General features: G+C 25.1%; 1 protein-coding gene across 1 annotated transcript; it reads right to left on the minus strand.

The window, feature by feature from the left end:
- Positions 1-2,010: 2,010 nt before the first annotated feature.
- On the minus strand, positions 2,011-8,151 carry LOC145829563 (WASH complex subunit 3-like). Its single transcript, XM_082937403.1, has 4 exons — positions 8,007-8,151; positions 6,658-6,827; positions 5,525-5,628; positions 2,011-2,392 (listed from the first exon to the last, which is right to left on the minus strand). Exons 1-4 carry the CDS (start codon positions 8,120-8,122, stop codon positions 2,162-2,164), a joined length of 621 nt encoding a protein of 206 aa, XP_082793529.1. The 5' UTR covers positions 8,123-8,151; the 3' UTR covers positions 2,011-2,161.
- Between the last annotated feature and the right edge of the window lie 16,171 nt (positions 8,152-24,322).

The raw sequence follows: 24,322 nt of genomic DNA on the forward strand, positions 1-24,322 counted from the left end.
TTTACTACTTTATAATACATCTAAAACCATTGACATAAACTAATAACTTTTAACTAAATACAGTCATATAAGTTTAAGGTAAAATTAAGTAAACTCCATATTAACTTATCATAAATTATTTATCTGAATACATTCCAAGTTACTTATCTGAATTATGACCTCATTTAAACGGATTATTACCAAAGTGAAAATACCCATTAATTAATTTTTTGTATAGTTAAAATTTTGGTTATGGCAGTAAGAATAAAATATTTTTAGTTATTTACAACCAAAGGACATCGTAAATATTAATATAGTTTAATTAACTACATTGTAGTTTTTCAAGTTTGTACTCTAAAATTTAGTTTGCATAGCCAAGCTTATAGTTTTAAAGTATCTAACCTTAAATTTTCTTCTAGTACAAACAGAATAAATTTAAATTTCTATAAAAATGTTTAAAAATATAAATACATGTAAGCTGATGTTTTTTTCAAATAATGGATCAAAATACTTTTTGCAAGTATTTTTATAGATTGAGACTTGCTAAAAACGTTGAAATCTTTGAAATTTAAACTTTTATGAAGAAATACAGTTACTATTCATAACTCTGAGTTATTAGTAAACTTTTTAAAACCCATAATATATAATTATATAATGTTATAATTAGCTTATTTATATATAGTAAATGTGTTTTTACATATTCTTAAAAAAAATAAAAATACTCTGAAACGAAAATTTAAAAAAAAACATTAATATAAACAATAAAATATCTAACTATGTAGTAAAAACAAAAGAAAAGAGTAAGTTGATTTTTTTAATCATGTTAGAAAAATGTTTCGATTAGCAATATAAATAATGAAGAAAATATATAGAAAATAAATAATCAAGTACTTTATAAGTTTAATCTCAATTTTAATGATTGCAAATTTTTAAAATTTGGTTTCAAAGCACCAAACAATTTAAAATAAACTTTCTTTAATACTTACAAACTTTGCAACCAACTATTAGTTCATTTTTACTGAAATTAATAGCAGCAACATTATATTTCTATTTAAAGGTTGTAACTTTAATGTAATGTTTATCTTAAAAACAACTTTTTAAAAGAAGAAAAAAATTAAATATGCAAGCAGGAAGGATTAATAGATTGGAAACATAAACATTTATATCTTAAACTAATTTTCTAATTAGTATGTATGCAACAAAATATTCTGAGAGTTTTTGAGCAGAGTTAATAAAATAAATTACACTAAACAAACTTGAACAAAAAATAACAATTCAAAAAAGATTTTTCAATAAATCAAAAATTGTTTTGATGGTTATAAGATTTGTCTTTAAAAACACTTTGTTTTATAAATAGTTTTTTTTCTGGTAGTTACTTGTAGTTTAGTTTAAAAATAGCTTTTTATAATTACATTATTTAAAAACAAAGAAATATGCTTTAAATTAATCACTTTAACATTCATTTATAAAATGTGTAAACTCCTATAAAAAATAATTCATAAATTGATAATGAGACAAAACTTAATCACTATAAAACAATAAATCTAAAACAACAACGAAAATAAGTATTAGTGAAAATGTATTGCACATGAAAATTACAAGTCATAAAATACTTCATAACTAAAAAATCAAATTATGATATAGACAAACCGAATCTTAACAATTTTCGCTTATGCTATCTGGAAAATCTTGTACAACTATCTAATAAATAATGTTTTCAATCAAATATTCTTCACTGAAATATATCAGTTGGGTTTAGGTGTGTTTATAAAATTTAAACAAAATAAGTGAATTAATAATATAAGCTGGAATTTTAGTAAGAATATTAAAAAAACTTTACCGACACAAACGTTTTGTTATTCTTTAACCAAAACTAAAATTTATTTGAAAAGTTATTAATTGAAATTATAATATTAAATTTTTCAGTTTTGCAATTAACTAAATCTATTTAGAATTCTTATTAAGTCAATTGTTTGTTAGAAATGCAATGAAATTCGAGATAGCTCTTAATAATTTTAAAGCTATGGCAAAGCAATTTATCTACACTAATGTAACTTACAAGACTCAATAAACTCTGTAATAAATATGTATAAACTAAATTCAGCTGTTTTTATGGTATGTTTAAAATCAGCCAATGATAATTATGAGCAAACATAGATTAATCTAAATCAGAAAACAAAATCTAATCACTGAACTCATCAGCAGTGCTACCGCTCCCAACACTTTCATCGTCATCATTCGCACCACCATCGGTGACCGGTGCATCCGGGTTATCGATCAGTTCGGGGTCCAACCCCTCAGCCCGCATCTTGTTCATAACCGCTTGCTTGGGAACCCCGAAATTCAGCATTTTGAAGAACTTCTGGTAGCGCGGGTCGTCCTTCACTTTGGGCAAGTTGTCCTCGACTGCTGGCTGTTATTAAGATTAAAAAGTTAAAATTACAGTTTTAAAATTACTATTATTTTTAATGATTTTTTTGTAAGTGTTACTAAGTTTTGAGTTTAATTTAAATTCATTATGTCCTATACTAAACTCATCATATTATTAGTTATTACTAACATTATTATTATTAATATTAGATTATTACTTCACTTTGGGGAGGTTGTCCTCGACTGCTGGCTGTGATTTAAGATTAAAAAGTTGATTAGATATAACAAGTAATCAAATAAAATCACTATAATTTAAAATGAACTTTTTGTAAGTGTATGGAAAGTTTTAAGTTGAATTTAAATTCATTATGTCCTATAGTAATACTCATCATACATGAAAATTTAGATTATTAGTAGGGTTATTTTTCACTTTGGGAAGTTGTCCTCTACTACTGGATGTGTGATAAAATGAAAAACAGTATTAACTACACATTTCTATGAAAGTAAAATGTTGATTTTAACTTTTGTTGTTTACTAAAAATTTAAAAATTTATTAATGATTTTTGTTTAGCTTTAGTTGTTAATTGCTTTGTGTAAAGCAAACATAGTAGAGCAAAATAAAATAATGGTTTTTTAGTTTCAGATTTAACATTTTAACACAGGGTTCGTGCGCGAAATTCCTTTTCATTTAGCCTGACAGAGACCTATTTAGCCTGACATTTTTACAAAGTAGAAAAAATCACCTTCAGAAGGCATTTTGTGTATCGGAGGGTCTTAATTAGCAAATTAACGCAATAAAAGTATTCACAAACACTATTTTTGAAGAAAATTAAAATTTAAATAAATTATTTTCAACATCTATCAATCGCTTACCCAGCAACTTGAATATTTTTAAACTGGTCATTATAATTGCTGCTTCAATGAATTCATACCTTTATTAAATTTTGGGGCTTAGTTACATCCACCGCTTATCACCCATGTACAGGGTTAGTGTCAATTAGTACTTGAATTCGTCAATTATAAGTTACATGACTGGACCAGAAGCTTTTATTAAAACAGAAATGTGAATAAGTCTGTAAAAGAAAAACAAAATGTAATTAAACACATCTCTCAAAAACTTTATGTTATCATTAAAACATCTTAAATTTTAAAATAACTAATTAAACTAATCATGATATTACATAAGTTATTTCAAAGAATCCTTTAAAACGAATACATAAAGATAAGTATTAAACACATGATCTGGACTCTAAAACTTATCTTTTCATTAACAACATATTTTTTAAAATAACTACTCAAAGTAAAAAAACAGTTTAAGCTTTTAATGTTACTACATAAACTATTCAAAAAAATCTTTATAAACGAATGAATAAAAAAACATTTATATTAAAAATAATTTTATATTTAAAACTGTTATAATAAATAAAGGTCTTTGAACGAAAAATAAACGTAAAATTATCTAAGCGTTATAATAAACTGAAACATTTAAAAAGAGTAAAATATAAATTACTATCAACTCATTAACTTGCAAAATATGATTCTACTAATTATGAAACTTATATCTTTAAGCTAAGTTTTAGTCTTGTGAATATATCTCTAATAACTTTGAATTAACAGAAAATAAAATATATTAACAAACTGCTAAGAGTATTAATCTAAAAAGTATTTGGTATAAAGCCTTTATATTAGAAATTAAAACAGTTCAACCAACTAAGCTCTGAAAAACAAAGCTCATGTAAACAAATTCAGACAAACAGCTAAGTTGTTGAACTAAACTGTAATGTTTAAACTGTACTTTTTTATGAATTTTTATAATTATGACGTATATAATCTACTAAAAACAAAATAATGAAGATTCTTAAAATAATTTTAGAGATTCAACAAAAGGTTTAAAGCACTTATTTTTACAAATACTGACTGATTTTGTCTTTAATAACTAAATCTTTATTTAGAAATAAATTCACATCTCAATTTGATCTTAATTTAAAAAATTTCATGCATTTGAACTGACAAAAACTGAGATTCTCAAATTTTTAAACATAAAAACTGATTTAGCCTGACGTTTTTCAACTTTTTTGAAAAAAACTGATTTAGCCTGATTTAGCCTGACGCGCACGAACCCTGTTAACATCTAACTATCTTCAAAAAAACTATGAATAAAATAGTATACCTTAAAGGAAATTACGTATATATTTTATATAAAATAAGTTATATGTTTTACAACTAATGTTTAAAAAAAACTTATTTCTCATTAAAAAAATTCAGGATACTATGGCTACTATTATTTTGGAGCATTTATTTTACACATATACAACTTAATAAATATTATTTTTTTAAATCAACTACCTGTACTGTACATAATTTAAAAAAAGCCCTCAAAGCTTGTTTTATTCTGCAAGTTTATTTACAAAGTTTTTTTTTTTTTTAATTTATTACCAAGAGTTTAATCAGGGTTGCCACCCGTTTTTTCAAAAATTTTTCAAGGTTTTTAAAAGTACACGTTTTTGGGTCTATTTTTATTTTAAAGCTAAGTTTAAAGTAAAAAACTGTGTCAAATAGTATAATAACATTCAAAGATACTGTAAAGCTACTTTAAATATGTTTTTTAATAAAAAAAATGATGATGATGACAAACGTTTTTATTTATATGATAGATTTTTTGAGTCAAATGAAAATCTTACTACTGTACATGTGAAAATTGTTAAAATTCCAGTTTTTTTTTACAAAATTTCTCATATTCCAGGTTTTTCCAGGTAGAGTGGCAACCCTGGTTTAATGCAAAGAGTATTTATATAACTTTGCATTACTATACTAAGTGTTGATGAAAACAAAATATTTATTTTGTTTTAAAAATAGTTTTATATCTACTTTATCTATCATTAAAGAATAACTGCTTATTTGATTAATTTAGTTTATTTATAATTAATAAATAATCTGTGATCATAGTAATAGATTAATATACAATTATATATAATATTTCAAATATAAAATATATTTCAACAAATTATAAGAGCTTCGCATTAATTTCAAACAATTACATACATATATATTTTTCTACGTGTGAATGGTTTTGACTCAGTAAGTAATTCAATTTTATGTCGTTAGGACCCGTAAACCCTTAGGCCACACCAAATATGTAATTTAATAAAACGAAAAAATCTTAAACAATCACCACCTGCGCTGGTTCAGTATTTTCTGCTTGCTGTGGTTGTTCTACAGCTTGATTGTTGTTGTTGTTTTGTGCTGCAAGTGCTGCTGCTGGAGTTGACTCTTGCGGAGCTATTGTAATAATAATGATTAAATTAATATTTAAATAACTTTTAATATTTCAGTTGATTAATTATTTTTTTATTTCATTTCAGTAGAGCCATTAACTACTTTTATCCAAAAACAATGAGTTACATAAAAATAACCTGTTCAGTTAGGGTTTATGAAAATGTTTATTAAGTAAACCTTTTTTGTGCAAAGGTTAGTATTAGCACTGATGAGCTTAATTAATTATAAACTGTATTCTTTTTTTATAGAACATACTTTTTTAACTTTTTATATTTTGTTTGAGATAACGTTTATGATACCCATGTACAACCTGCATTTAAACTCAAAATACTGTTTTGGTTTCTAAGCTAGAGTCCTCAATTTCTAGAAAACATTTCTTGAACAGCCTATTACCTTTTTAAAAGCCCATGTTTTTTTTGTGTTAGGAAAAACTTAAAAAAAAAGGTGATATTTCATGATTTTTTTTAACAAAAACTAATTCAGGTGAATTTAATAAGTAGTTCATGGTCTGACTGTTAAAGCTAGATGAAGTTAGGTTAAAAAATTAAAAGGACATATATTTTTTATGAAATTATTTTTTATTTTGCGATTATCATAAGGAACCTATCTAATTCACCCAATTTTGTCTCTTTTATCTCAAAAGTTACTTTGAACTTAGCTTAACAATTAAAAGTGTTTGATAGCAAAGACTCTATAAAATAAAATCAATTTGTAAAAAATGTATGGCCTTAAGCTATCATAAACTTTAATACACTATTTTTTATGAGTAAAATATTAAGTATTTGAAAAATTTTAAACTTTGACAAACGATGAAAGTTGTTTGATAGCAAATATAAACTTTACAAAATAAAATTAATTTGTAAAAACCTATGGCATTGAGTTATCATAAACCTATGGTCTTAAGCTACTTATGTAAAAGTTTAATACACTAAGTTTTTATGAGCAAAAAAGTGTTTAAAAAAGTTTAAATTACTTGCTACAACACAACAGTTTATAATAAAATACTTTGAGACTAACTATATTGTAATTTACCTGCTGGTGCAGCTTCTTCTTTCTTTTCAGCTTCAACATTCCCACTCGGTTTGAAATCTTTCAAGTACGGGATTGATGAGAGTTTTTCTTCAATCAAGTTCAGTGCAATTTCAAGTTTCTGCATCTCTTGGGTTTGTGCTGCTAAGTTCTCTTCTTGCTTTGCAGCATACCTGATTCATAATAGCATTGTTTTTTATTGTAGTTTTTGTATTTCAAAAAATAGTTTCAACAGCTTACTAATTTGTGCCAATTTTGAACATTAATAAGGAGCAAATGGTTACAATTGTAAAAATAACACCATTAAATAATTTATCTATTCAGGAGTTAGATAAAAAGAACAAAATATTGGTCTTATATTTGAATTTTTAAAAGATTTTCTAAAAATGTTTAAGATTGGTGGTTTAAAAAAAAAACTGAATAATTTTTTTAAACTTGTAATAAAACATTAAATTTCCTTAAAAATTATTAATATTTTTTAACTTACCAATAAATAACTTTGCTAAATTTTAACATAAACAGTTCAGATTTAAATTTATAAGCTTAAGTTTGTATTTTTATAAATTTAAAAACTTAGGAAAATACAATCAAGCTAGTTATACACAGTTAGCAGCTTTGACATTTGTAACCCTATGGTTATAAATTTACTAAAAATCCTTCATCAGCAAATGATATATAGTTTATTCAAATTTATCTACATATGGTTTGTAAGTACCAAAACTATAAGTACAGCACCTTCATAAATAAATTAAAGTTTTGTAAAAAATCAATTGAAATAAATTCATTAATGGATTATAATCAAGTAACATAGTTTTTTTGTACTGTTTGTTAAAGGATTACCACTTTAAATTACAAAACAATTGTCCTGGTAGGCCTTAAACTGTTCTGAGTCACCCTGAGATTTTAAAAATCTTTAATAAATTTTTCAAAATCAATAAAAAACAATTTATTTAACAAAATTGGTTATTAAATAACAATATGCTGAAAGTAAATCTCATACAAAATCTAGCAAAAAATATGACCTGATATTATTAAAAATCCTAAAACTATTCTGAGTTTTTTATAATAAAATACAATTATCCTTGGTCAGCCTGAGTTTTAAAAAACAATTCAAAATATCCTGAGTGTCAGAGATTTCAAAAATTTCAAAGTATTTTGTACCTTGTTGTTATAAATAACAAATAAAATAAAACAAGTAATAAAACAAATCAAACTGTGTTTTAAAAAAACATTAAAAAACTTTTACCAAGTATATAGGTACTTTAGTTGTTTTGCTTGACTGTAACTTGTAAAATTACCCAAAGCCTTAAGTATATATATATTAATATTTGTGTTTTAATTTAATTAAATACCTGTTCAGAAATTCAGCAGTCCTGCTAACAAAGTTGTTGACAAAAGAAATTGATCTGCTGTGATTCAGGGCGCTCACATCTTCCAAATTGACATTTGGATCTGCTATGTTGTCCATTTTATTTGAGAAATTACAAATTTTAAGGTAATAAGCTACAAAAAGTGTTATAAATTTAATGTACTCTTTGGTTTTATATATTAACTTTGTAAGAAATAAGTTATTTCTCACACTACGATTTCCAACTGCTTACAGCATTAACTACTTTTGATAAATTCAAAATCTAAAAAATTAACCAAGTTATAAAAACACATAATTCATTTATTATTTTGTTTTAAACTAATTTTTTTATTACAACTTTTTCAAAAGCAATAGTTACAATACAATTCAGTAGCAATAGTTAATACATGCCAGAGTTTTCACTGTGAAAGCAACATATATTTTAGCAGGGTGGCAACTGGTTTTAGAGAAATTTCTTTGAGGTTTTTGAAAGTACACGTTTTAGGGACTATTTTTAGTTTAAAGTCAAGTTTAAGGTAAAAAACTGAGTCAAAAAATATAACAAAATTAAATAGAAGCTACTTTAATTGTGTTTGAAAAAAAATATTTTTTTGGTGAAATCAAAAAATTTTAAATATAAGATAGACTTTATGTGTCAATCAAAATTTTTATACTTAACATGTAAAAATTGTTTAAAATTCCAGGATTTTCCAGGATTCCAGCTATAGTGGAAAACCTTTTTAAATAAAGTTAAAATTTAACTCTAGTTAAATTGTGGTTTTAATCTGGTAGCATTGATCACACAATTTGAAAATTTTATTAGTTTCAATGTATGGGGATTTAAGTTTAAAGAAATGCCAATGTAATGGTTTCAATGTTGCGATTCTTTGCCAAAATGACTTGCCAACAAAAGTTTTTTTATTTTTAACCCATTACCTTTTTAGTTTGATTTTGCGCATTTGTGTTTAATTTTAAAGGGCAGGTTAAGATACACATTATAGAAACTTGCCTGACATTTGCAAATTTTTTATAATTCAAAAAGAAAGAGTTATTTCTGATTTTTTTGAATGAAAAAAAAAATTAAGTTCATATACAAATGTAACCAAACATATTATAAAAGTTAAGGGCATAAGGAAGTAAACCTTAATTTTTACAAGTTGATCTTATTTAATAGAGTTTTATCTGAGCTATCAGACATTTTTAACCACTTGAAAAAATTCAAAGTAATTTTTGAAATGTAAGAGACCAAAGTTGGTGTCCTCAATAGGTACCTAATGGAAGGCGGAAACAAAAATTCAAAAAAAAAAATTTTACCAAAAATCTATCTCCTGCTTCATTTTTTAAGCAATCTTTTTCAAATCTTTACAGAGAGTTCAATTTTGAACCTTAAAAAGATTGAATGCAGAATTTTTTTAATTTTGAAAATAAAATTTATTAATTTTTTTTTTTGTTTAATCTTAAACTTTTATTTTATAATATTTTTTAAATTGCAACATTCAAAACATTTAAAACTATAAAAGGAATGTTTCCTGAAAGTTTAAGGTCCTTAGTTCAAAAAATGAAGAAGATAGATTTTAGTAATTTTTTTAAATTTCCAAAAAAATTGTGGTCCACAAGTTTGTATTGGAACAGGTTCCAATGGAAACTGTTTACAAAAACCTCAATATAACAAAAGTTAAATAAAACTTTTTTTATTTTTTGAAAACTGGCTTGTAGTTTGTACTTCAAGCTTTCATATAAGATCCAATTTATTTTTAGCAAAAAAAAAGGTTGGACCCCCTATGCCCTAAAAATGTTAGAAAAAAACAAGTATTTCTATGTGTTAAATACTAATATTTATAACATGTGTTAAGGACAAAAGTAATACCTTGTGTGAAATATGAAGAAAAAGAAGAAGAAAAATCTGAATATTCACAACTAAGGTCAATGAATTGGTGTGGAAAAAGACCTTTTGGTCATCACACCTTACAGTTTGTGTCACAATTTATTTTTTTATGCCTAACAATGTTAACATCTAGTTATTTTTTCATGAAAATGGCTCACATGATTTCTTTTAAATATTGTACTGGATATGTAAATAATTTATAATAAATTTATTACGATTATGTTTTATTTATGTTTTTCTAAGAGTAAACAATATTTATGGTCTTAAAACATTATCTTACTGTGGTTGTAAACTATGGTAAGAATTGCCTCGAAACTTAGTAAATCAAAGCTATCTTGGAGCAATATGGAATGAGAGAAAACTTACTTAAAAGACAATCAGAAAAATATCAAGCTTAATCTTTACCAATAGTTAAACTTATATCTTTTTGGTGTTTCTACTTTTTTTGAGCTGATTGCTGTTGGTCTCATAAACTGGGTGTAAGTAGAGTTAAATTGGTATAGGTTGGTCTTATTATTTTTATTATTTATTTTATTATATATACTTTTTAATTTGTTTCTTGTATATAAAATTTAATAGTCTTGTTTCGTCCTCATTGAAAGTGTGATTAAACAAGTATATGAATTATTTTACTTTTTTAATTCTAATTTTTAGTTTTTTGTTTACTATATATTAAGTGTTTATTTGTTTCAGAAGATAGAGATTCTAAATTTAAGTCTATAAACTTGATATTTTTTTAGATATTCTGGTTATTTAATTTTATTTGTTAAAAATTAGTTTTAGGTTTACAAACAGCTTATTTAAATCAATTAAAAAACTTTCATTATTACTTTATTGTTTCAGAATATTTGTCAAGTTTTATTATTTTATTCTCTAAATTTAGCTGTTTAGTGTTAGGAGTGATTTTTTTAAGTAGTTTTTGTATCAATTATTAAAGCTAGATTTTATTGATTAAAACTGAATTGCTTACAAATCTACAAAACAATTAAACAATTTTTTTTTGCTCTAACTTTCATTAACCTACAAACACATACACTAGAAATTTAAAGACACTATTTTAAAATGCATGGTGAGTGTACAGTTTTATGACACCACTAAATATTTTATGTATACTGACATTACTAACTCTCCCCTCTTATTCAACTTTGAGATATTTGTTGCATTTTTTGTGGGTGCTCTTGTAGAGAGGGCAACAAGAAAAATGTGTCGGTACATGATCATAAAAATTGAAGTCTAGGGGAGACGGTGTGGAGTCCATGGTAGACTATGGTTTCCATGGTCAATATTGGCAACAATGGGTTAAAAAAGAGTGCTTGACCTTAGTTGGGAGCGTTCAGATTTTTTCTTTCTTCATCTGGTTGAATAGATATCACTAAGTTTGTTTCTTGAAAATTTTTGGAATCAAGTAATCATTGGTATTTATTGCTTTTCTTAAATATTTCTATGTTAATTAAAAATATATATCATATAAGAAAAATTTGAAAGCAAGCTTTTTTTATAAATTGTTTTTTACTCTACTTTTTTATTCATCAATGGTTTTGGGTTTCTTACATTATGAGTTTCTTACTTCTCTTAGGTTTCTTACGTGTTCAGTATTGTAAATGTTCTTCTATTTTAGTCTAAAACTTATTTAACTTTAAATTCACCTGGTATAAAACAAAAATTTTACAGTCTTAATAATGTCAATAAAGAAAACTTACAGATGCTAATTAAAAGTTTTCAGCTTAAACTAACAAATTTTTGAAGTACTAACTGCAAAAAAAGATAAAAAGTTATACTATACTAAATCACGAACTGTTTAAAACTTTTTTTAAGTTTGAATACATTATCATTTTTACCGAAACATTTGCTTATTTAAACTTATACAGCTTTGAATATAAAAATGAAAATAAGTAGCACTCCTAAAAAAAGGTTCAGTAAATTAAAACCCGAAGGTAAGACTGTTATGTTAGCCCTCCGTGTACTTTTTAGATCAAGAACAACTTATACCGTTTATTAAACTATAGCTTTAAAAGTAAAATGTTTAAACTACTGTATTCCTTGAAGGACTATTTCCGTTTATTATGGCTTGTAGAGAATATTTTATTTAGTAAAAATAGTACTTTCTTTGAAAAAATCGCTGAGCAGATAGTTGATATAGCATTTTTATTCTTTACATACATTTTACATTCAAATTACTTACTATATTAGTTTAGATAGCATATAATCTGTAAATTTGCTAGGAGTTATGTTTGTGTAATTATTTATTTATCAATATAAACTTAGATAATATTTTTTAATTAATTGCAAGCCATACTTTTTAAAAATTTTACTTTAAAAAACTTTTGCTTCTTTTACAGCATAAGTTTTAATCTAAAAAAAACATGGAGTTCCAATATTATTTTATTGAAAAGTCATACTTGACCCGCGGTCCGGGTTTCCTGTTTTAATTACTACTTTTTATTTAAAAGGAGGTTCAGCAAAGCTAGAATGTATAGGGGCAAGGTACGCCACAAAAACCAAGGGACCTTATAGCAATATTTCTAGCTGGTGACTAATTTACAACTTTTGCAAAATAATTAGATAGATCTTGTTATAACAGTTACCTTAAGACGTGCTATAAATTTGGTTTTTGTTACATAGCAATACTTAAATGATCATTTGAGTACCAATTAAGTTTTAAAACTTAGTATTTATAACTTTATAAAGAATAATTTAAAAAAATATGTTACCCATGAAGACATTTAAAATTTAATTAATAATATTTCAAAGCATTGTCAAAATTATAAATTATAAAATTTCCAGCAAAACTATATATGGTGGAATATAGAACTTGTCGAAAAAAGTTAAATATTTCATAATCAAAATATTCAATAAATGCTTATTAAATACTAACAGCCAATGAGTAAAATAAACATTAGTAGTTTGACATTATAACTTAAACTGGCTTAATTTGTCTTAATGTTGATAACAACTTTACTAAAGCTCTATAATTATAACAAAAATTGAACTTTTTCAATAAATTACCCTACAAACTAAACAACAAATAATCACAGGATTCAGTAAAAAAACTAATGAAAACCACGATGCTAGACTATAATTCAAAAAGAAAATTTAAACCGTGTATTAAGTACATATTTACAAAAAAACATAAAACAAAACATATTTAACTACTGTTTAATTTAATTTAAACAAAAACAATAAAAAAAATTTTAAACCACTACAGCATAAGGGATGATAAAAATAAAAACGTTAAAAAGTGTACCAAAAAAGTCTAAAGAAGCTTAAGTCAAGACATAGCAACTGCAGGTCCGAGCTTTTACATTTTAACTGCCTCTGTTTTTTTTAGTAAAAATCACAATGATGTTAAATAAAAGCATACAAGAATAAATGCAAAATAATATGACAACTATGACAACTATGTTAATACAGTAACACAACAGTTTATGACTTCTGAAAAAACAGCGAAGGTTAATCTTTAGTAGGTTAACAGGGTTGTTACTAGAAAACAACGATGTATTAAAAAAACTTAATAGAAACTCAAATAACTATTATAATTGATACTGCCAGAAAGAATTTCTTTTAGTTATTAGCTCAGGAATATCTTATTTAGTTTCAATTAAGAAAGAGCACTGAGATTTAAACTTTCGAACAAAAAAGAGCAGAAAAATTTAAAAGCAAAGTTGATTTAACTGCAATAATTTGTAAAAATTGTTTGTGGAAAACATGATCAGAAGTAACAACTTTGGTTCTAAACTCGTTATAGATTTGTTAAAAAACTAATTTATTTTAAAAAGCTTTGTAAGCGTTTTTACAAACGCTGAAAAGATTACCCAGCTACAGAAATGAAAGCTAAGCTTGAAATACTTTAAAAATATTGTTTTGTATGGAGTTGGTTGTTAATTAATAGATTAGAATTAATTCGTAATTTGCTATCGAAAATGGATATGCGAGCCTACGTATAAACTTAATTTAAGGTAATATTCATCTTTACTTTGTAAGAAAACACTTTGAAAAAATTGTTAGGTGTAAAGTTAATTATTGTTTAGTTTTTTAGAATTAATTCGGAACTTGTAATCAAAACAGAATATGTATAAATACTTAAAAACTTAATTTAAAGTTATATTTACTTTTTTTTTAGGAACTTAGAGACTTCATTTAGAAAAAAAAAACATTCGTTATCAAAAGTTCATTTAGAAGTTCTAATAATGTTTGTCATATATATATATATATATACAGAATTAAATTTCTAATCAAAATTTAGCGAAATTAGTTAATTTTTAGTCAATTGTTCACATTTATGACTGTTAAAACTAAAACTTATTGTAACAAAACTTACTTATGTAAGCATCAGTTTTATTTTGTTTGTTTCAAGGTTTGTAAGCGTTTTTATAAACGCTGAAAAGATTATTGAAAAACGTATATTTCGATGGAGAATATTTCAACAAATGCTTCAAAATATATATCAATTTGTGAAGTGAACGTATGTGAGTAAAATAATGACGTCACTTAGCTCCTTAATTTTTTTATTAGTTTTGCGATTAAAAATTTTTCTAATTTTTAGTCAAAACTAGTTATGTAATCTACATTAAAACTTAGTTAGAGATGATATATACACCTTTTTAGGAGGTTAGAAACTTTAGAAACTAAACATGCGTTATCAAAAATTCCTATTGAAGTTAATACTTTCGTTATCTGATTTAGCATATAATGTCAATTTCAAATGTTTTAGTTTTAGTTAATTATTCAAAATTATGATTAATAAAACTAAATTTTTTTACAATAAAATTTAGTTGTATAGGTACGGATGTTTATTGTGGGAACGGGTCAAAATTTTACGAAGACAAAACTGCACGAAGGGTTAATTTTGCAGGAAGATAATTTTGCACGAAGACAAATTGCACGAGGGGACAAATTTGCACGAAGAAAGTTTTGCATCAAGGGTAAACTTTTCGCGAGTTACAAAATTTTGCAAGGAGGTTCATTTTTACTCGAAAGTAAAAAAAAAAACGAAAAAAAAACTATATAACACTGAAAAAAAAACTAAAACAAAAATTAATAAAACAACAAAAATAAGTTTACTGACCGAGGGTAAAGTTTAGGGATTACAGAGATAGTAAAAATAAAATTAAGACTAACAAAAACTTTTATGAAAAAAAGCAATAAATAAAACCAAATTACATAAAAAAGCTACCGACCGACCGAGGGTGAGGGTTAGGGGTAACAGTGATAATAAAAAATTAAAAAATTAAAAAAAAAAAAAAAAATAACAAGTTACCGACCAAAGGAGGCTAAGGGTAACAGTGACAGTAAAATAAAACTTAAAAAAAAAATTCAATCCGTGCAAAAATGTATACATCAAAATTGGCTGCTCGTGCAAAAGTTTTTTCGTCCAAAAGTGATTCGTGAAATTTAAACCCTCGTACGATTTTGTCCGCTCGTACAAGTTTGACACCTACCCGTTAGTTATATATATTTTTAAAAGAGTTAAAGATTTTAAGTTTTTTATATACTTCAAAGACTTTAGTTACTTTTATATAAAAAAGTATAAAGCAAAAGAATATAACTTTAGTATACTAATTGCCTTGAAGAATAAGTATTAATTTGTTATCAAAAATAGGTATGTAACTTTCAATTAAAGTTGTGATGATAACAAATTTGTGCTTACAGAGTGTTTTGTTTATCAAAAAAAAACTATATCATTGTTTTTATTGAGAAATACAGTAATGTTTACTTTATCTATTTTATGGAAACTTTTGTTTAATCAAGAAGAATAGTTTTAGTTTTAGTAAATTAGTCGCGATTATGACTAAATGCGATTATGAATTTTTTGGAGAGTTCCATTCACAATAAAGTTTAAAAATGCTAGCTATAAAATGATTTAATTTATAAGGATTTGTTTAAGTGAAGTAAATCAAAAGTTTATGTTTTTTTTTTTCAAAATGAAGCGATAAATAAATTAAAATTAAAGTTTTACTTGAATGTTAAGATCAGTTGTATAGTAAATTATATATACTGTATTATATGGTACTTTGTTCCAGTACGGTCAAAACATTACTTGTTAAGTGTCTAACCGACCTCGTTAGAACAATTTAATGAAGTCTGGACTGGACTACAATTTAATGCTGGCTCAATTAAAAATAGCTGATTTGGCGTTGCCCATTTATTGATTTTTTTAGTTAGGTATTTTTATACAAACATGAGCATTTCTAACAATTATTAATTCGTAATTTTTTTTTATAACTATATTTTTAAATCTCTGAGCACATGTAACAACAAACTTCTGCTCACATGACACTTCAAACTAAGAGAGCTAAAAATTTGAAAACTTAACCTTTATAAAATTCTAAAGGACCATATCGTTAAAAAAAAATGAAAATTTAGAAATAAAACTGTTCCTGAATTCGTAATAAAATGTAGTACGGCGATAAAAACTATCTACCAATATATAAAGTCATACATATGAAAAAGTATCCATATTTGAGAAGGTTTGAAAATTATGTTAGCCATTGTTGAAAACTAATTCAAATTTATAAAATCAAAAAATGTACAAAAATGTTAAATTGCTGAGATTATGAAGATGGAAAGTAACTGAAAATAATCATAATTAAAATAAAAAATCTGATTTGAAAAATTTGAAAAATCGATGTACTTTAATATCTTTAGTGATTTTAACTATAAAAGAAAAGCTGTCTATTGAAACTTAACTTAACACGAACTAAGTTAATTAAGAAACACAAGATTCTAAAGTTTTGATAGCGCAAATACAGAAGTTAAAAGTAATTGATTTGATTTACTATTCACTCAGATTCAGAGTTCTATTTAGATACTCGATAAAAGGAGAGTATTTTAAGCTAATTTTGTAAGCGCTTTTACAAACGCTGTCAAAATTGATTTTTTATTAGTGCATTTTCACTTTGATATGAGAAAAATAGTTTAAAAATAAATTTTTCTTTATGATGCCAGCGTTTGTGAATTAAGTCGTGACATGTATAAGTTATTAACTTTATTACAAAAAAACGTCGCATTTCAAAGAAAACCCATGCTGAAAATATAATATTAACTACGTTAGTTTCAACTTTATCATAGATTTGAAAAACTTAATTTACGCTTTTGAAATTCTTTTTATGCTTATTTTTAGAAGTACATATTAATTTTAGCATATAATGACTTGTCTGATAAAATAAAAGTTAAACTTTTGTTTTATTCAGTTAATCTCAGTAGGTTGCTGACTAAAATTAATCCAAAGTGTGACTCAATAATAATAGTTAACTTTAAATTATTTTTTTTAAATAAAAAGAACTAGCTATCATACTTTTTACTTTGTTTTAATTTGGTGATTAAATAGTAAGTATTTTATGTATTCTTCATATTAATTACGTATGAAAACTTTTTGTGTAAGTTTCATAAAAAATTAAAACGAAAACTGTTTTTAGTTTGCGTGTTAAAATTATGTGGTATTGAAATGTTTGTACGTTTTCAAAAAGCTTCGATAAACAAAGTCAAAATAAAATTACCAAGTTAGAAGTAAAATATTTTTATTATCATACATAGTTTAGAAACAGTAAAAATATAGTTTAAAATATATTCTAGGTTTTTAAAAGTTTCTGAATTTAATAAAACTCTACATAATTATAGATTTAATAAAATTTGTTTTAATTGAGTATACTTGCTCATATGCAACATTTAATGATTTTAGCGAAATAACTTTTACATATTTAAATTAATTTAAACAACTAATTTTTACTTAATATATAGTAATAATATAGTAATAATACTTAATTTTTTTTTTAAATAACTTATTTTCAAGTGTTTTTTCTATCATTTAAAATACTTGCTAATAAAGATTACAGTAACCTCTCGCTTATTTACGCACATTATGTCCACAGAAAAAGTGCGTAAAGATACGAGAGATCGTAAAGATACGAGAGGTACCAAATATACTTACTACAATGGCTGTTTTTTGATATTGCGTCTAGTTAAAAACAGACTGGGAACTTTCACTTTTAACAATTTGTTTACTTTATTTATAAATATGAAAACAAAAGATAAAACTACACATATATTAAAAAAAAGGATTTAAATTTATATAAAATAATAATACCTTTAGAAAAATTTTGCTAATTTCAATAATAAGTAGATTTTAGTCTTTATTTATATGTGACTTATTTGATACTTAACATTAATATTCTATCCAGTGCTTCTGAATTAGGGTTCCGCGGAACCCTAGGGTTCCGCGAAGCTATTCGAAATTAAAAAAGAAATTTGAAAGAAAAAAAAAACATAAACATAAAACTTCAAAAAAAAATGGAACACATAAAATGGAAAACATATATAATCATAACATTCATTGATCTGCTTAGTGTGTATCTAGCTGTAGGACTTTTAATGGGTATTCATTATTGTTAGTTGTCCTGGTTGCGCAAATTTTAGCAAATTTTTTGAATTTATATTTTTAGTGAAGTCATGAAAGTACTGGTATTATCACTAAAGCAAACAATATAGGAGCAATCAAAACAAATTCTAAAGGTTTACACAATAAAACTTAAAAAAAATCTTTATCAGAAACTTTTTTCTGGCATATTATATTGTTCCAAATGCTGTAAAAATGTTAAAAAAGATGTCTATTAGCTTAATTTAAAATTTAATATGTATAAAAGCTTATTTTTTACTTAAAAATTGCTAGTATAATTTAAAAAAATCTGGCCAGGCCTACAAATTTTAACAGAAATTGAGTTTGATACAGTTTTTTTAGACTTACATGATAAAAAATGATACTCTAACTTTTAAAAGTTGTGGCCAGGTCTTTAAAGTTTTAACAGAAATTGAGTTTGAAATAATTTTTTAAATTTACATAATAAAAATGTTTAAATGCCAAGTGTTAGCCAAGTTTTAAAGTTTGTTATTTATGGATCGGAAATTTATGGATTTTTTACCTTTTATGTGTGATATTGCTTTATAAGAAGTGAATGTTCCTACTGATACAGAAAACATATTGCCGCAACTATCTCAAGATAGCAATTTAAAATTGAGTTTCAAAGGGAAGGAGCTTTTAGATTTTTGGATACGTGCAATTTCAGAGTATCCCGTCTTAGCAAAGCGTGCAGTAAATTTTTTTTACCATTCACCACCACTTATCTTTGCGAGTCCGGTTTTCGCATGTAACAAACATTGAAACAAAGCTAAGAAACTGTATGCTGACTCCAACCTTATTTGCCTGTCTCCGTCTCAGTCTATCCAAAATCCAGCCGCGCATTGACATGCTTGTTGCTAAGAGACAAGTTCAAGTTTCGCACTAAATAGTTTTTATTTTATTTTTGTTAGGCATCTTACCCGTTTATTACAGTAATCTGTGAATTCGATTAGGTTCATGTTCATTTCGTTATTGCTTGTAGCTCTCATTTTGTTTTTATTATCCAAGGAAAGATTTTTATGACGTTGCGATTAATCATGTTTGTTTTCGTTTATTTATTATAGAATTATAAAATACCTATTGCCTCTGGCGCACCTTGAGTTTGTTTCGACTTAATACTATTACAATTGGTATGATTTCTAACAATGATATAGTTCTGCAAAAAAAATCCTTTTTCACTGATATTCTTTTGTTTTTTGCAGGAAATATTATATTAAACATTTTATGTAAAATTAAATTATGGGTTCCGCGGAAAAGTTGAACTTTGGAAAAGGGTTCCGCCACTAGAAAAATGTTCAGAAGCACTGTTCTATACTACTAAGCAAATTCAATTTATAATTAAGCATTTGTTTACAATTAAGAAATGGGTTGGTGTCTATATTAAAAATTGTTTCTATAGCCTTTTACAAAAATATGCATTTAGAGTTGTAATGGATTTCTTCACACATAAGACTTTCACACAATCATATTTTATTCAGAATTTTAATTTAATCTCTTATTGTTAACAAAATTTCTGATATACTGATGTCTAACTAAATGTTTATCAATTAGTCAAGGAACATAAGTTTTCAAAGTCTAAAGATATAGAGAGGTGAGTTAGTATTCAAAAACATATTTTAATATAAAAATATACATTGAACCTAATTTGTGCAATATTTAAAAAAATTAAAATTTCTTTTTTAATTTTTTTAGAATTCTAAAATGCGTAACTAAACGAGAGTGCGTAACGTCACAAGTGCGTAAAGATGCGAGAGGTTACTGTATATGCTTTTTTAATTTGTTAAATTATGTTGTTTTTAGCAACCTATCAAGTAACCTATTAAGAACAATAATTTTTACAATACTTTTTGTTTGCTCTAAATAATTTTTGTAAAAATGCGAGTTTTTAGAATTAAGTTAAACTAAAGTATGTAGAAGTGTTTTTAATTGCGCTTTAAGTGTTAGCAAAATGCGAGATCTTTGATTCTGCACTGTTCCAGAAAATAGCTTAGTATACATTTGGCTAATTAGATTAAATGTTAGTGAGTAAATATCAAGTCTTTTATTTAGTAATTGTTTACTATCTTCTGCATCTTACTATCAATTACTAAGTAAAAGACGTGATATTTCAAACAAATGTGTACACAAACGACGGTTCTTCTTGAAATAACACCTTAACGCTTTTTCACCTTTCATTTTTCATTCACATTTTACATAAAGACACATATACACTTAATATATATTAATATAGTTATATATCCTAAGTAAAATATAGTTTTACTCATTTATTATTTTATATTTATTTCACACATGTCTCTTTTCATTCTCCGACGTTTTATATGTTCATTTTACCCTCCATATATCCATTACAACTACAGTTTATCATATTTCATTGTGTTAAGTTCCAAGTTTGGTTGGAACCTGTATTCAAATCACATATAAACCGTGCTTTTGTTCCTACTACGCCCAATAGAACGGCTAGAGGTTTTTTTACTGCAGGTTTATATTTAGCATATATACCACCTTGTTGTTTTATATCAGGGTTTCCCAAACTCATTTTCTAAATCGCCCCCTTTTCAGAAATTCGGAAAATAATCGCCCCCCACGATTTTACAAAGTAGTTTTTCTCTTGAGTAGAAACTTTTGAGCCGAAAAAGTTGTGTTCGAAATGTAATTTAGTCTGGTACTTCTTATGCATGCACTTTTGAGCTGTGTTCAAAGTAGTTTACAGGGCTTGAGAAAATAAGTTACATTTGTTTTCTTATAAGCCCAGTTAAGTGTATTATAATATTTAATTATTAAAAAGCCTTGTGTAACCTGTAATTAATCCTGTTTAGATATGAACTGTTTTGAAACTAATGAAAATTTTAGGGTAGTGGTGGACAACTTTTGTAGTCTGCAATTCATATTTACTAAAAAATCTTTTCTAGTTTCAACTCGTTTAAAAAATGTAATTGCGGGCTGCATAACTTAAAAAAATAAAATATAAGAAAATTGAAAAACTCGAGCGAAATTGTAATAAAATGATTTAGTATTATTGTGATCTAGGAAATACTATTGTGAACTGAAAACCAAATTGAAAGTGTATTTCAAAATATTTAGTATCAAAAAATTAAATTTTGTTTCTTTTGCACAAGTAGCTTCTAAGTTACTTAGCATGTCGATATTTGACTGGATCTTAACCGTACGTTAACCATCTGAAATCTTAATTTAAACTTGACATTATAATAATCTCTCAAATAACGAATTTCGGACATTTAGAAGTTGAAACTAAGTAACTTGTTTAAACCGCACAAAGTACTAAAATTATTTTATAAATAGGCATATTCTAAAATTACTATACCAGAGATTAAGAAACTATATAAAATGAACAGTTTATTTTACACATAATAAAATAAATAATAAAACATAATTTCTGATCTAGTTTAAGGAAGTTTGACCGACTGGTTGATTATCTCACATGAAAAGTGGTTTCATCAACAGCTTCAGATAATGTAGTAAAGTTATTAATTTCAATGCTAAGATATATTATAAGTAAGTTAGTTGTAAAGTTAAAAACTTAATTTTAAACCTTTTAAACTACATGTTTTGTAATAGAATACCATTAAACAGTATTTGACTTGAAATAACCTTTAGGAAACTAAACCTTAGTTTTAACATTTTCTTTTTTTTTAGTTTAAATTCAAAAAAAAATCAAAAGTTTTACAGTTAATTCTGTGAACAGAAAGCAATCGATTAAAAAATTCTTTTAATTAGCTTAAAATTTTGTTTTGTAACTGCAGCAGTCTTTTAATGGCTTATTTAATACTGTTTAAATTTATTTTTTCTCTAGTCATTAGCCTATAATAATTTACCAGAAGAAAAGAGTGAAAAACGAAAAGCTAGTGTTTAACTAACAAAATAAACAACACATTCTAATTGCTAATATATTAAAAATTAAGATAAAACAAAAAACATTTGTATTAATAGTTTAAAATTCTTTAATGTAGAGGTTTTCTAACAATAACAAATCGAGTTTGAGTTAAAGAATGACAAATTTGAAGTAATTTCAAATAGAGACCTTAAGTCTATACTCTTTTAAAACAAAAAAAAAATTAAAATAAAAACTTAAATGGTTATCAAGATTTATTTATTTATACAGATTAAACAAGTAATAACAAAAATAATTCAAATAAATTTCTTTCAAACAAACACTTTAATCACTATGCTATAAAAACTTTCAATGTAATGTTATACGAAATATAAACTACGAAAATAACCAGGTCAAAATAAAATTAATAACAGATTTAAAACATAAATGATTTATAAATACAGTAGACTTCCGCTTGAGTTGGCACTTTGAACGAAATAAAAAAGTGCAAACTCAAAAATTATTACCTTTTTTTTACAAAATGATAAACTTGAATATGTTATATGCAATAACGTTATGTATAAACATAAAATCAACTAAAACATAAAACAAACATTCATTAAAAAAGTAGATCTATATAAGATATTAAATATTATGATTTTTTTGTTTTATTAATACTTAGTTAGTAATAGGCTTTATTTAAGTTAAATTTTAGAAAACATGAATTTGCAATTTTTTGGGTAAAAAGTGCGAACTCAAGAGGAAGTCTACCGTAATTAATATTTATTAGGCATTATGCAAACCTGTTGTAGAATAAATAACTTAATAAAATTTTAGTATAAAAAGACTATTTAAATACAATACAAACCAGGTTAAATAAAAAGTATTTCAAAAGATTAAATAAAACAAAAAAAAATCATAAAATAATATCTGCTACTGACGTCTAATATAATGTGTAGGATGAGGTTCATGACTGCTTGCAAGTTTTTCTAATCTGATTCTTAATCAGTAAAAAAAAAGCCTCCTTTACAAATATCTAGATTAGATCTTTTGCACAAGATGTTGATAACTGATCTGAAAGCTTTCTCAACAACATAGCTAGAAGGAAAAACTATAAACAATAATCTATATTACTCTCAAATGATTTGATACTTTTGCCTTAGTTTTTGTTGAGTCCAAAAGCTTTCATTTCGTTCTTTGGAAAAATTCACTTTTAGTTCAAGGTCAGTCACTTTTCAAAATACAATTGGAAATATCCTGAGGTGATATAACTATCACCTCATGATATTTCCAATTGTTTTTTGAAAAGTCACTAAGTTAGACTAAGAAATAAAACTATACAGGGTTGCCAATTTACCCAGAAACTTATTAATATATAACATAGATTTTTATGAACAATTTATGATCCCAAATAACATATATGTCAGGTTATAAAATGGTGAGAGGGATTCCGATCGTCTATGATCTATGTAATTGTTAAATAAGAAAATATATGAATGAAAATATGTAATTTACTTGAAAGTAGGAGTCATAAGTACTTGATTTTTTTCTCTATATTTTACATAAATAAAACAAACTTTTTTTTGTTTAAGTTTTACTTCAGGGTCAAATATTTACTAGCAAGCTAAAATTAGTAAATTAGCAATTTAAAAATTTAAAATTTTATGGCAGCCCAAAATTTCAAAATCGCCCCCTTTTCGCCCCCTTACTAGTTATCGCCCCCCGACATACTAAAATCGCCCCCAGGGGGGCGATATCGCCCACTTTGGGAATCCCTGTTTTATATTTTACTTTTTAACTTTCATATTAAACACAAACCCGCAATTTATAACACAGTTTAATTAATAAATATTTAAAATATCTGCATAAGATCTTTAATTTAAATACACGACTGCTCCTTTATAAAACAATAATTAATTATTTTACTGATTATATATAATATATATGCAGTTTAAGTCATGGTGGTTTTATGTATGTCGCTGTAATTTAATTATTGGTCGGGGCTTTGTAAGCTTAATAACAAGTTTGTTTTTTGTGCTTTGCTTTCTTAAACATTTAATTTTCTTAATTTAAACTCAATCCGCTTCCTAATTGCATCTAACTTTATCCATTAATTTATAATTTTATTATTTATTATAAATTTATATAGATTTATTAATTACAAAACCCTTAATTTATTAATTTAGATTTAATCATTATAAAACCCTTAATAAA

The sequence above is a fragment of the Thalia democratica genome, chromosome 2 (genome assembly GCF_965202585.1).
Source record: "Thalia democratica chromosome 2, ktThaDemo2.hap1.1, whole genome shotgun sequence".
Lineage (NCBI taxonomy): Eukaryota > Metazoa > Chordata > Thaliacea > Salpida > Salpidae > Thalia > Thalia democratica.

What these genes read in the sequence shown, in the direction of transcription:
- LOC145829563 (XM_082937403.1), bottom strand. Translation starts at nt 8,122, where the DNA reads ATGGACAACATAGCAGATCCAAATGTCAATTTGGAAGATGTGAGCGCC. An exon ending in ACTGCTGAATTTCTGAACAG is followed by an intron (nt 6,828 to 8,006) that starts GTATTTAATTAA and finishes ATTATGAATCAG; the next exon opens with GTATGCTGCAAAGCAAGAAG. An exon ending in AGAAGAAGCTGCACCAGCAG is followed by an intron (nt 5,629 to 6,657) that starts GTAAATTACAAT and finishes TTATTACAATAG; the next exon opens with CTCCGCAAGAGTCAACTCCA.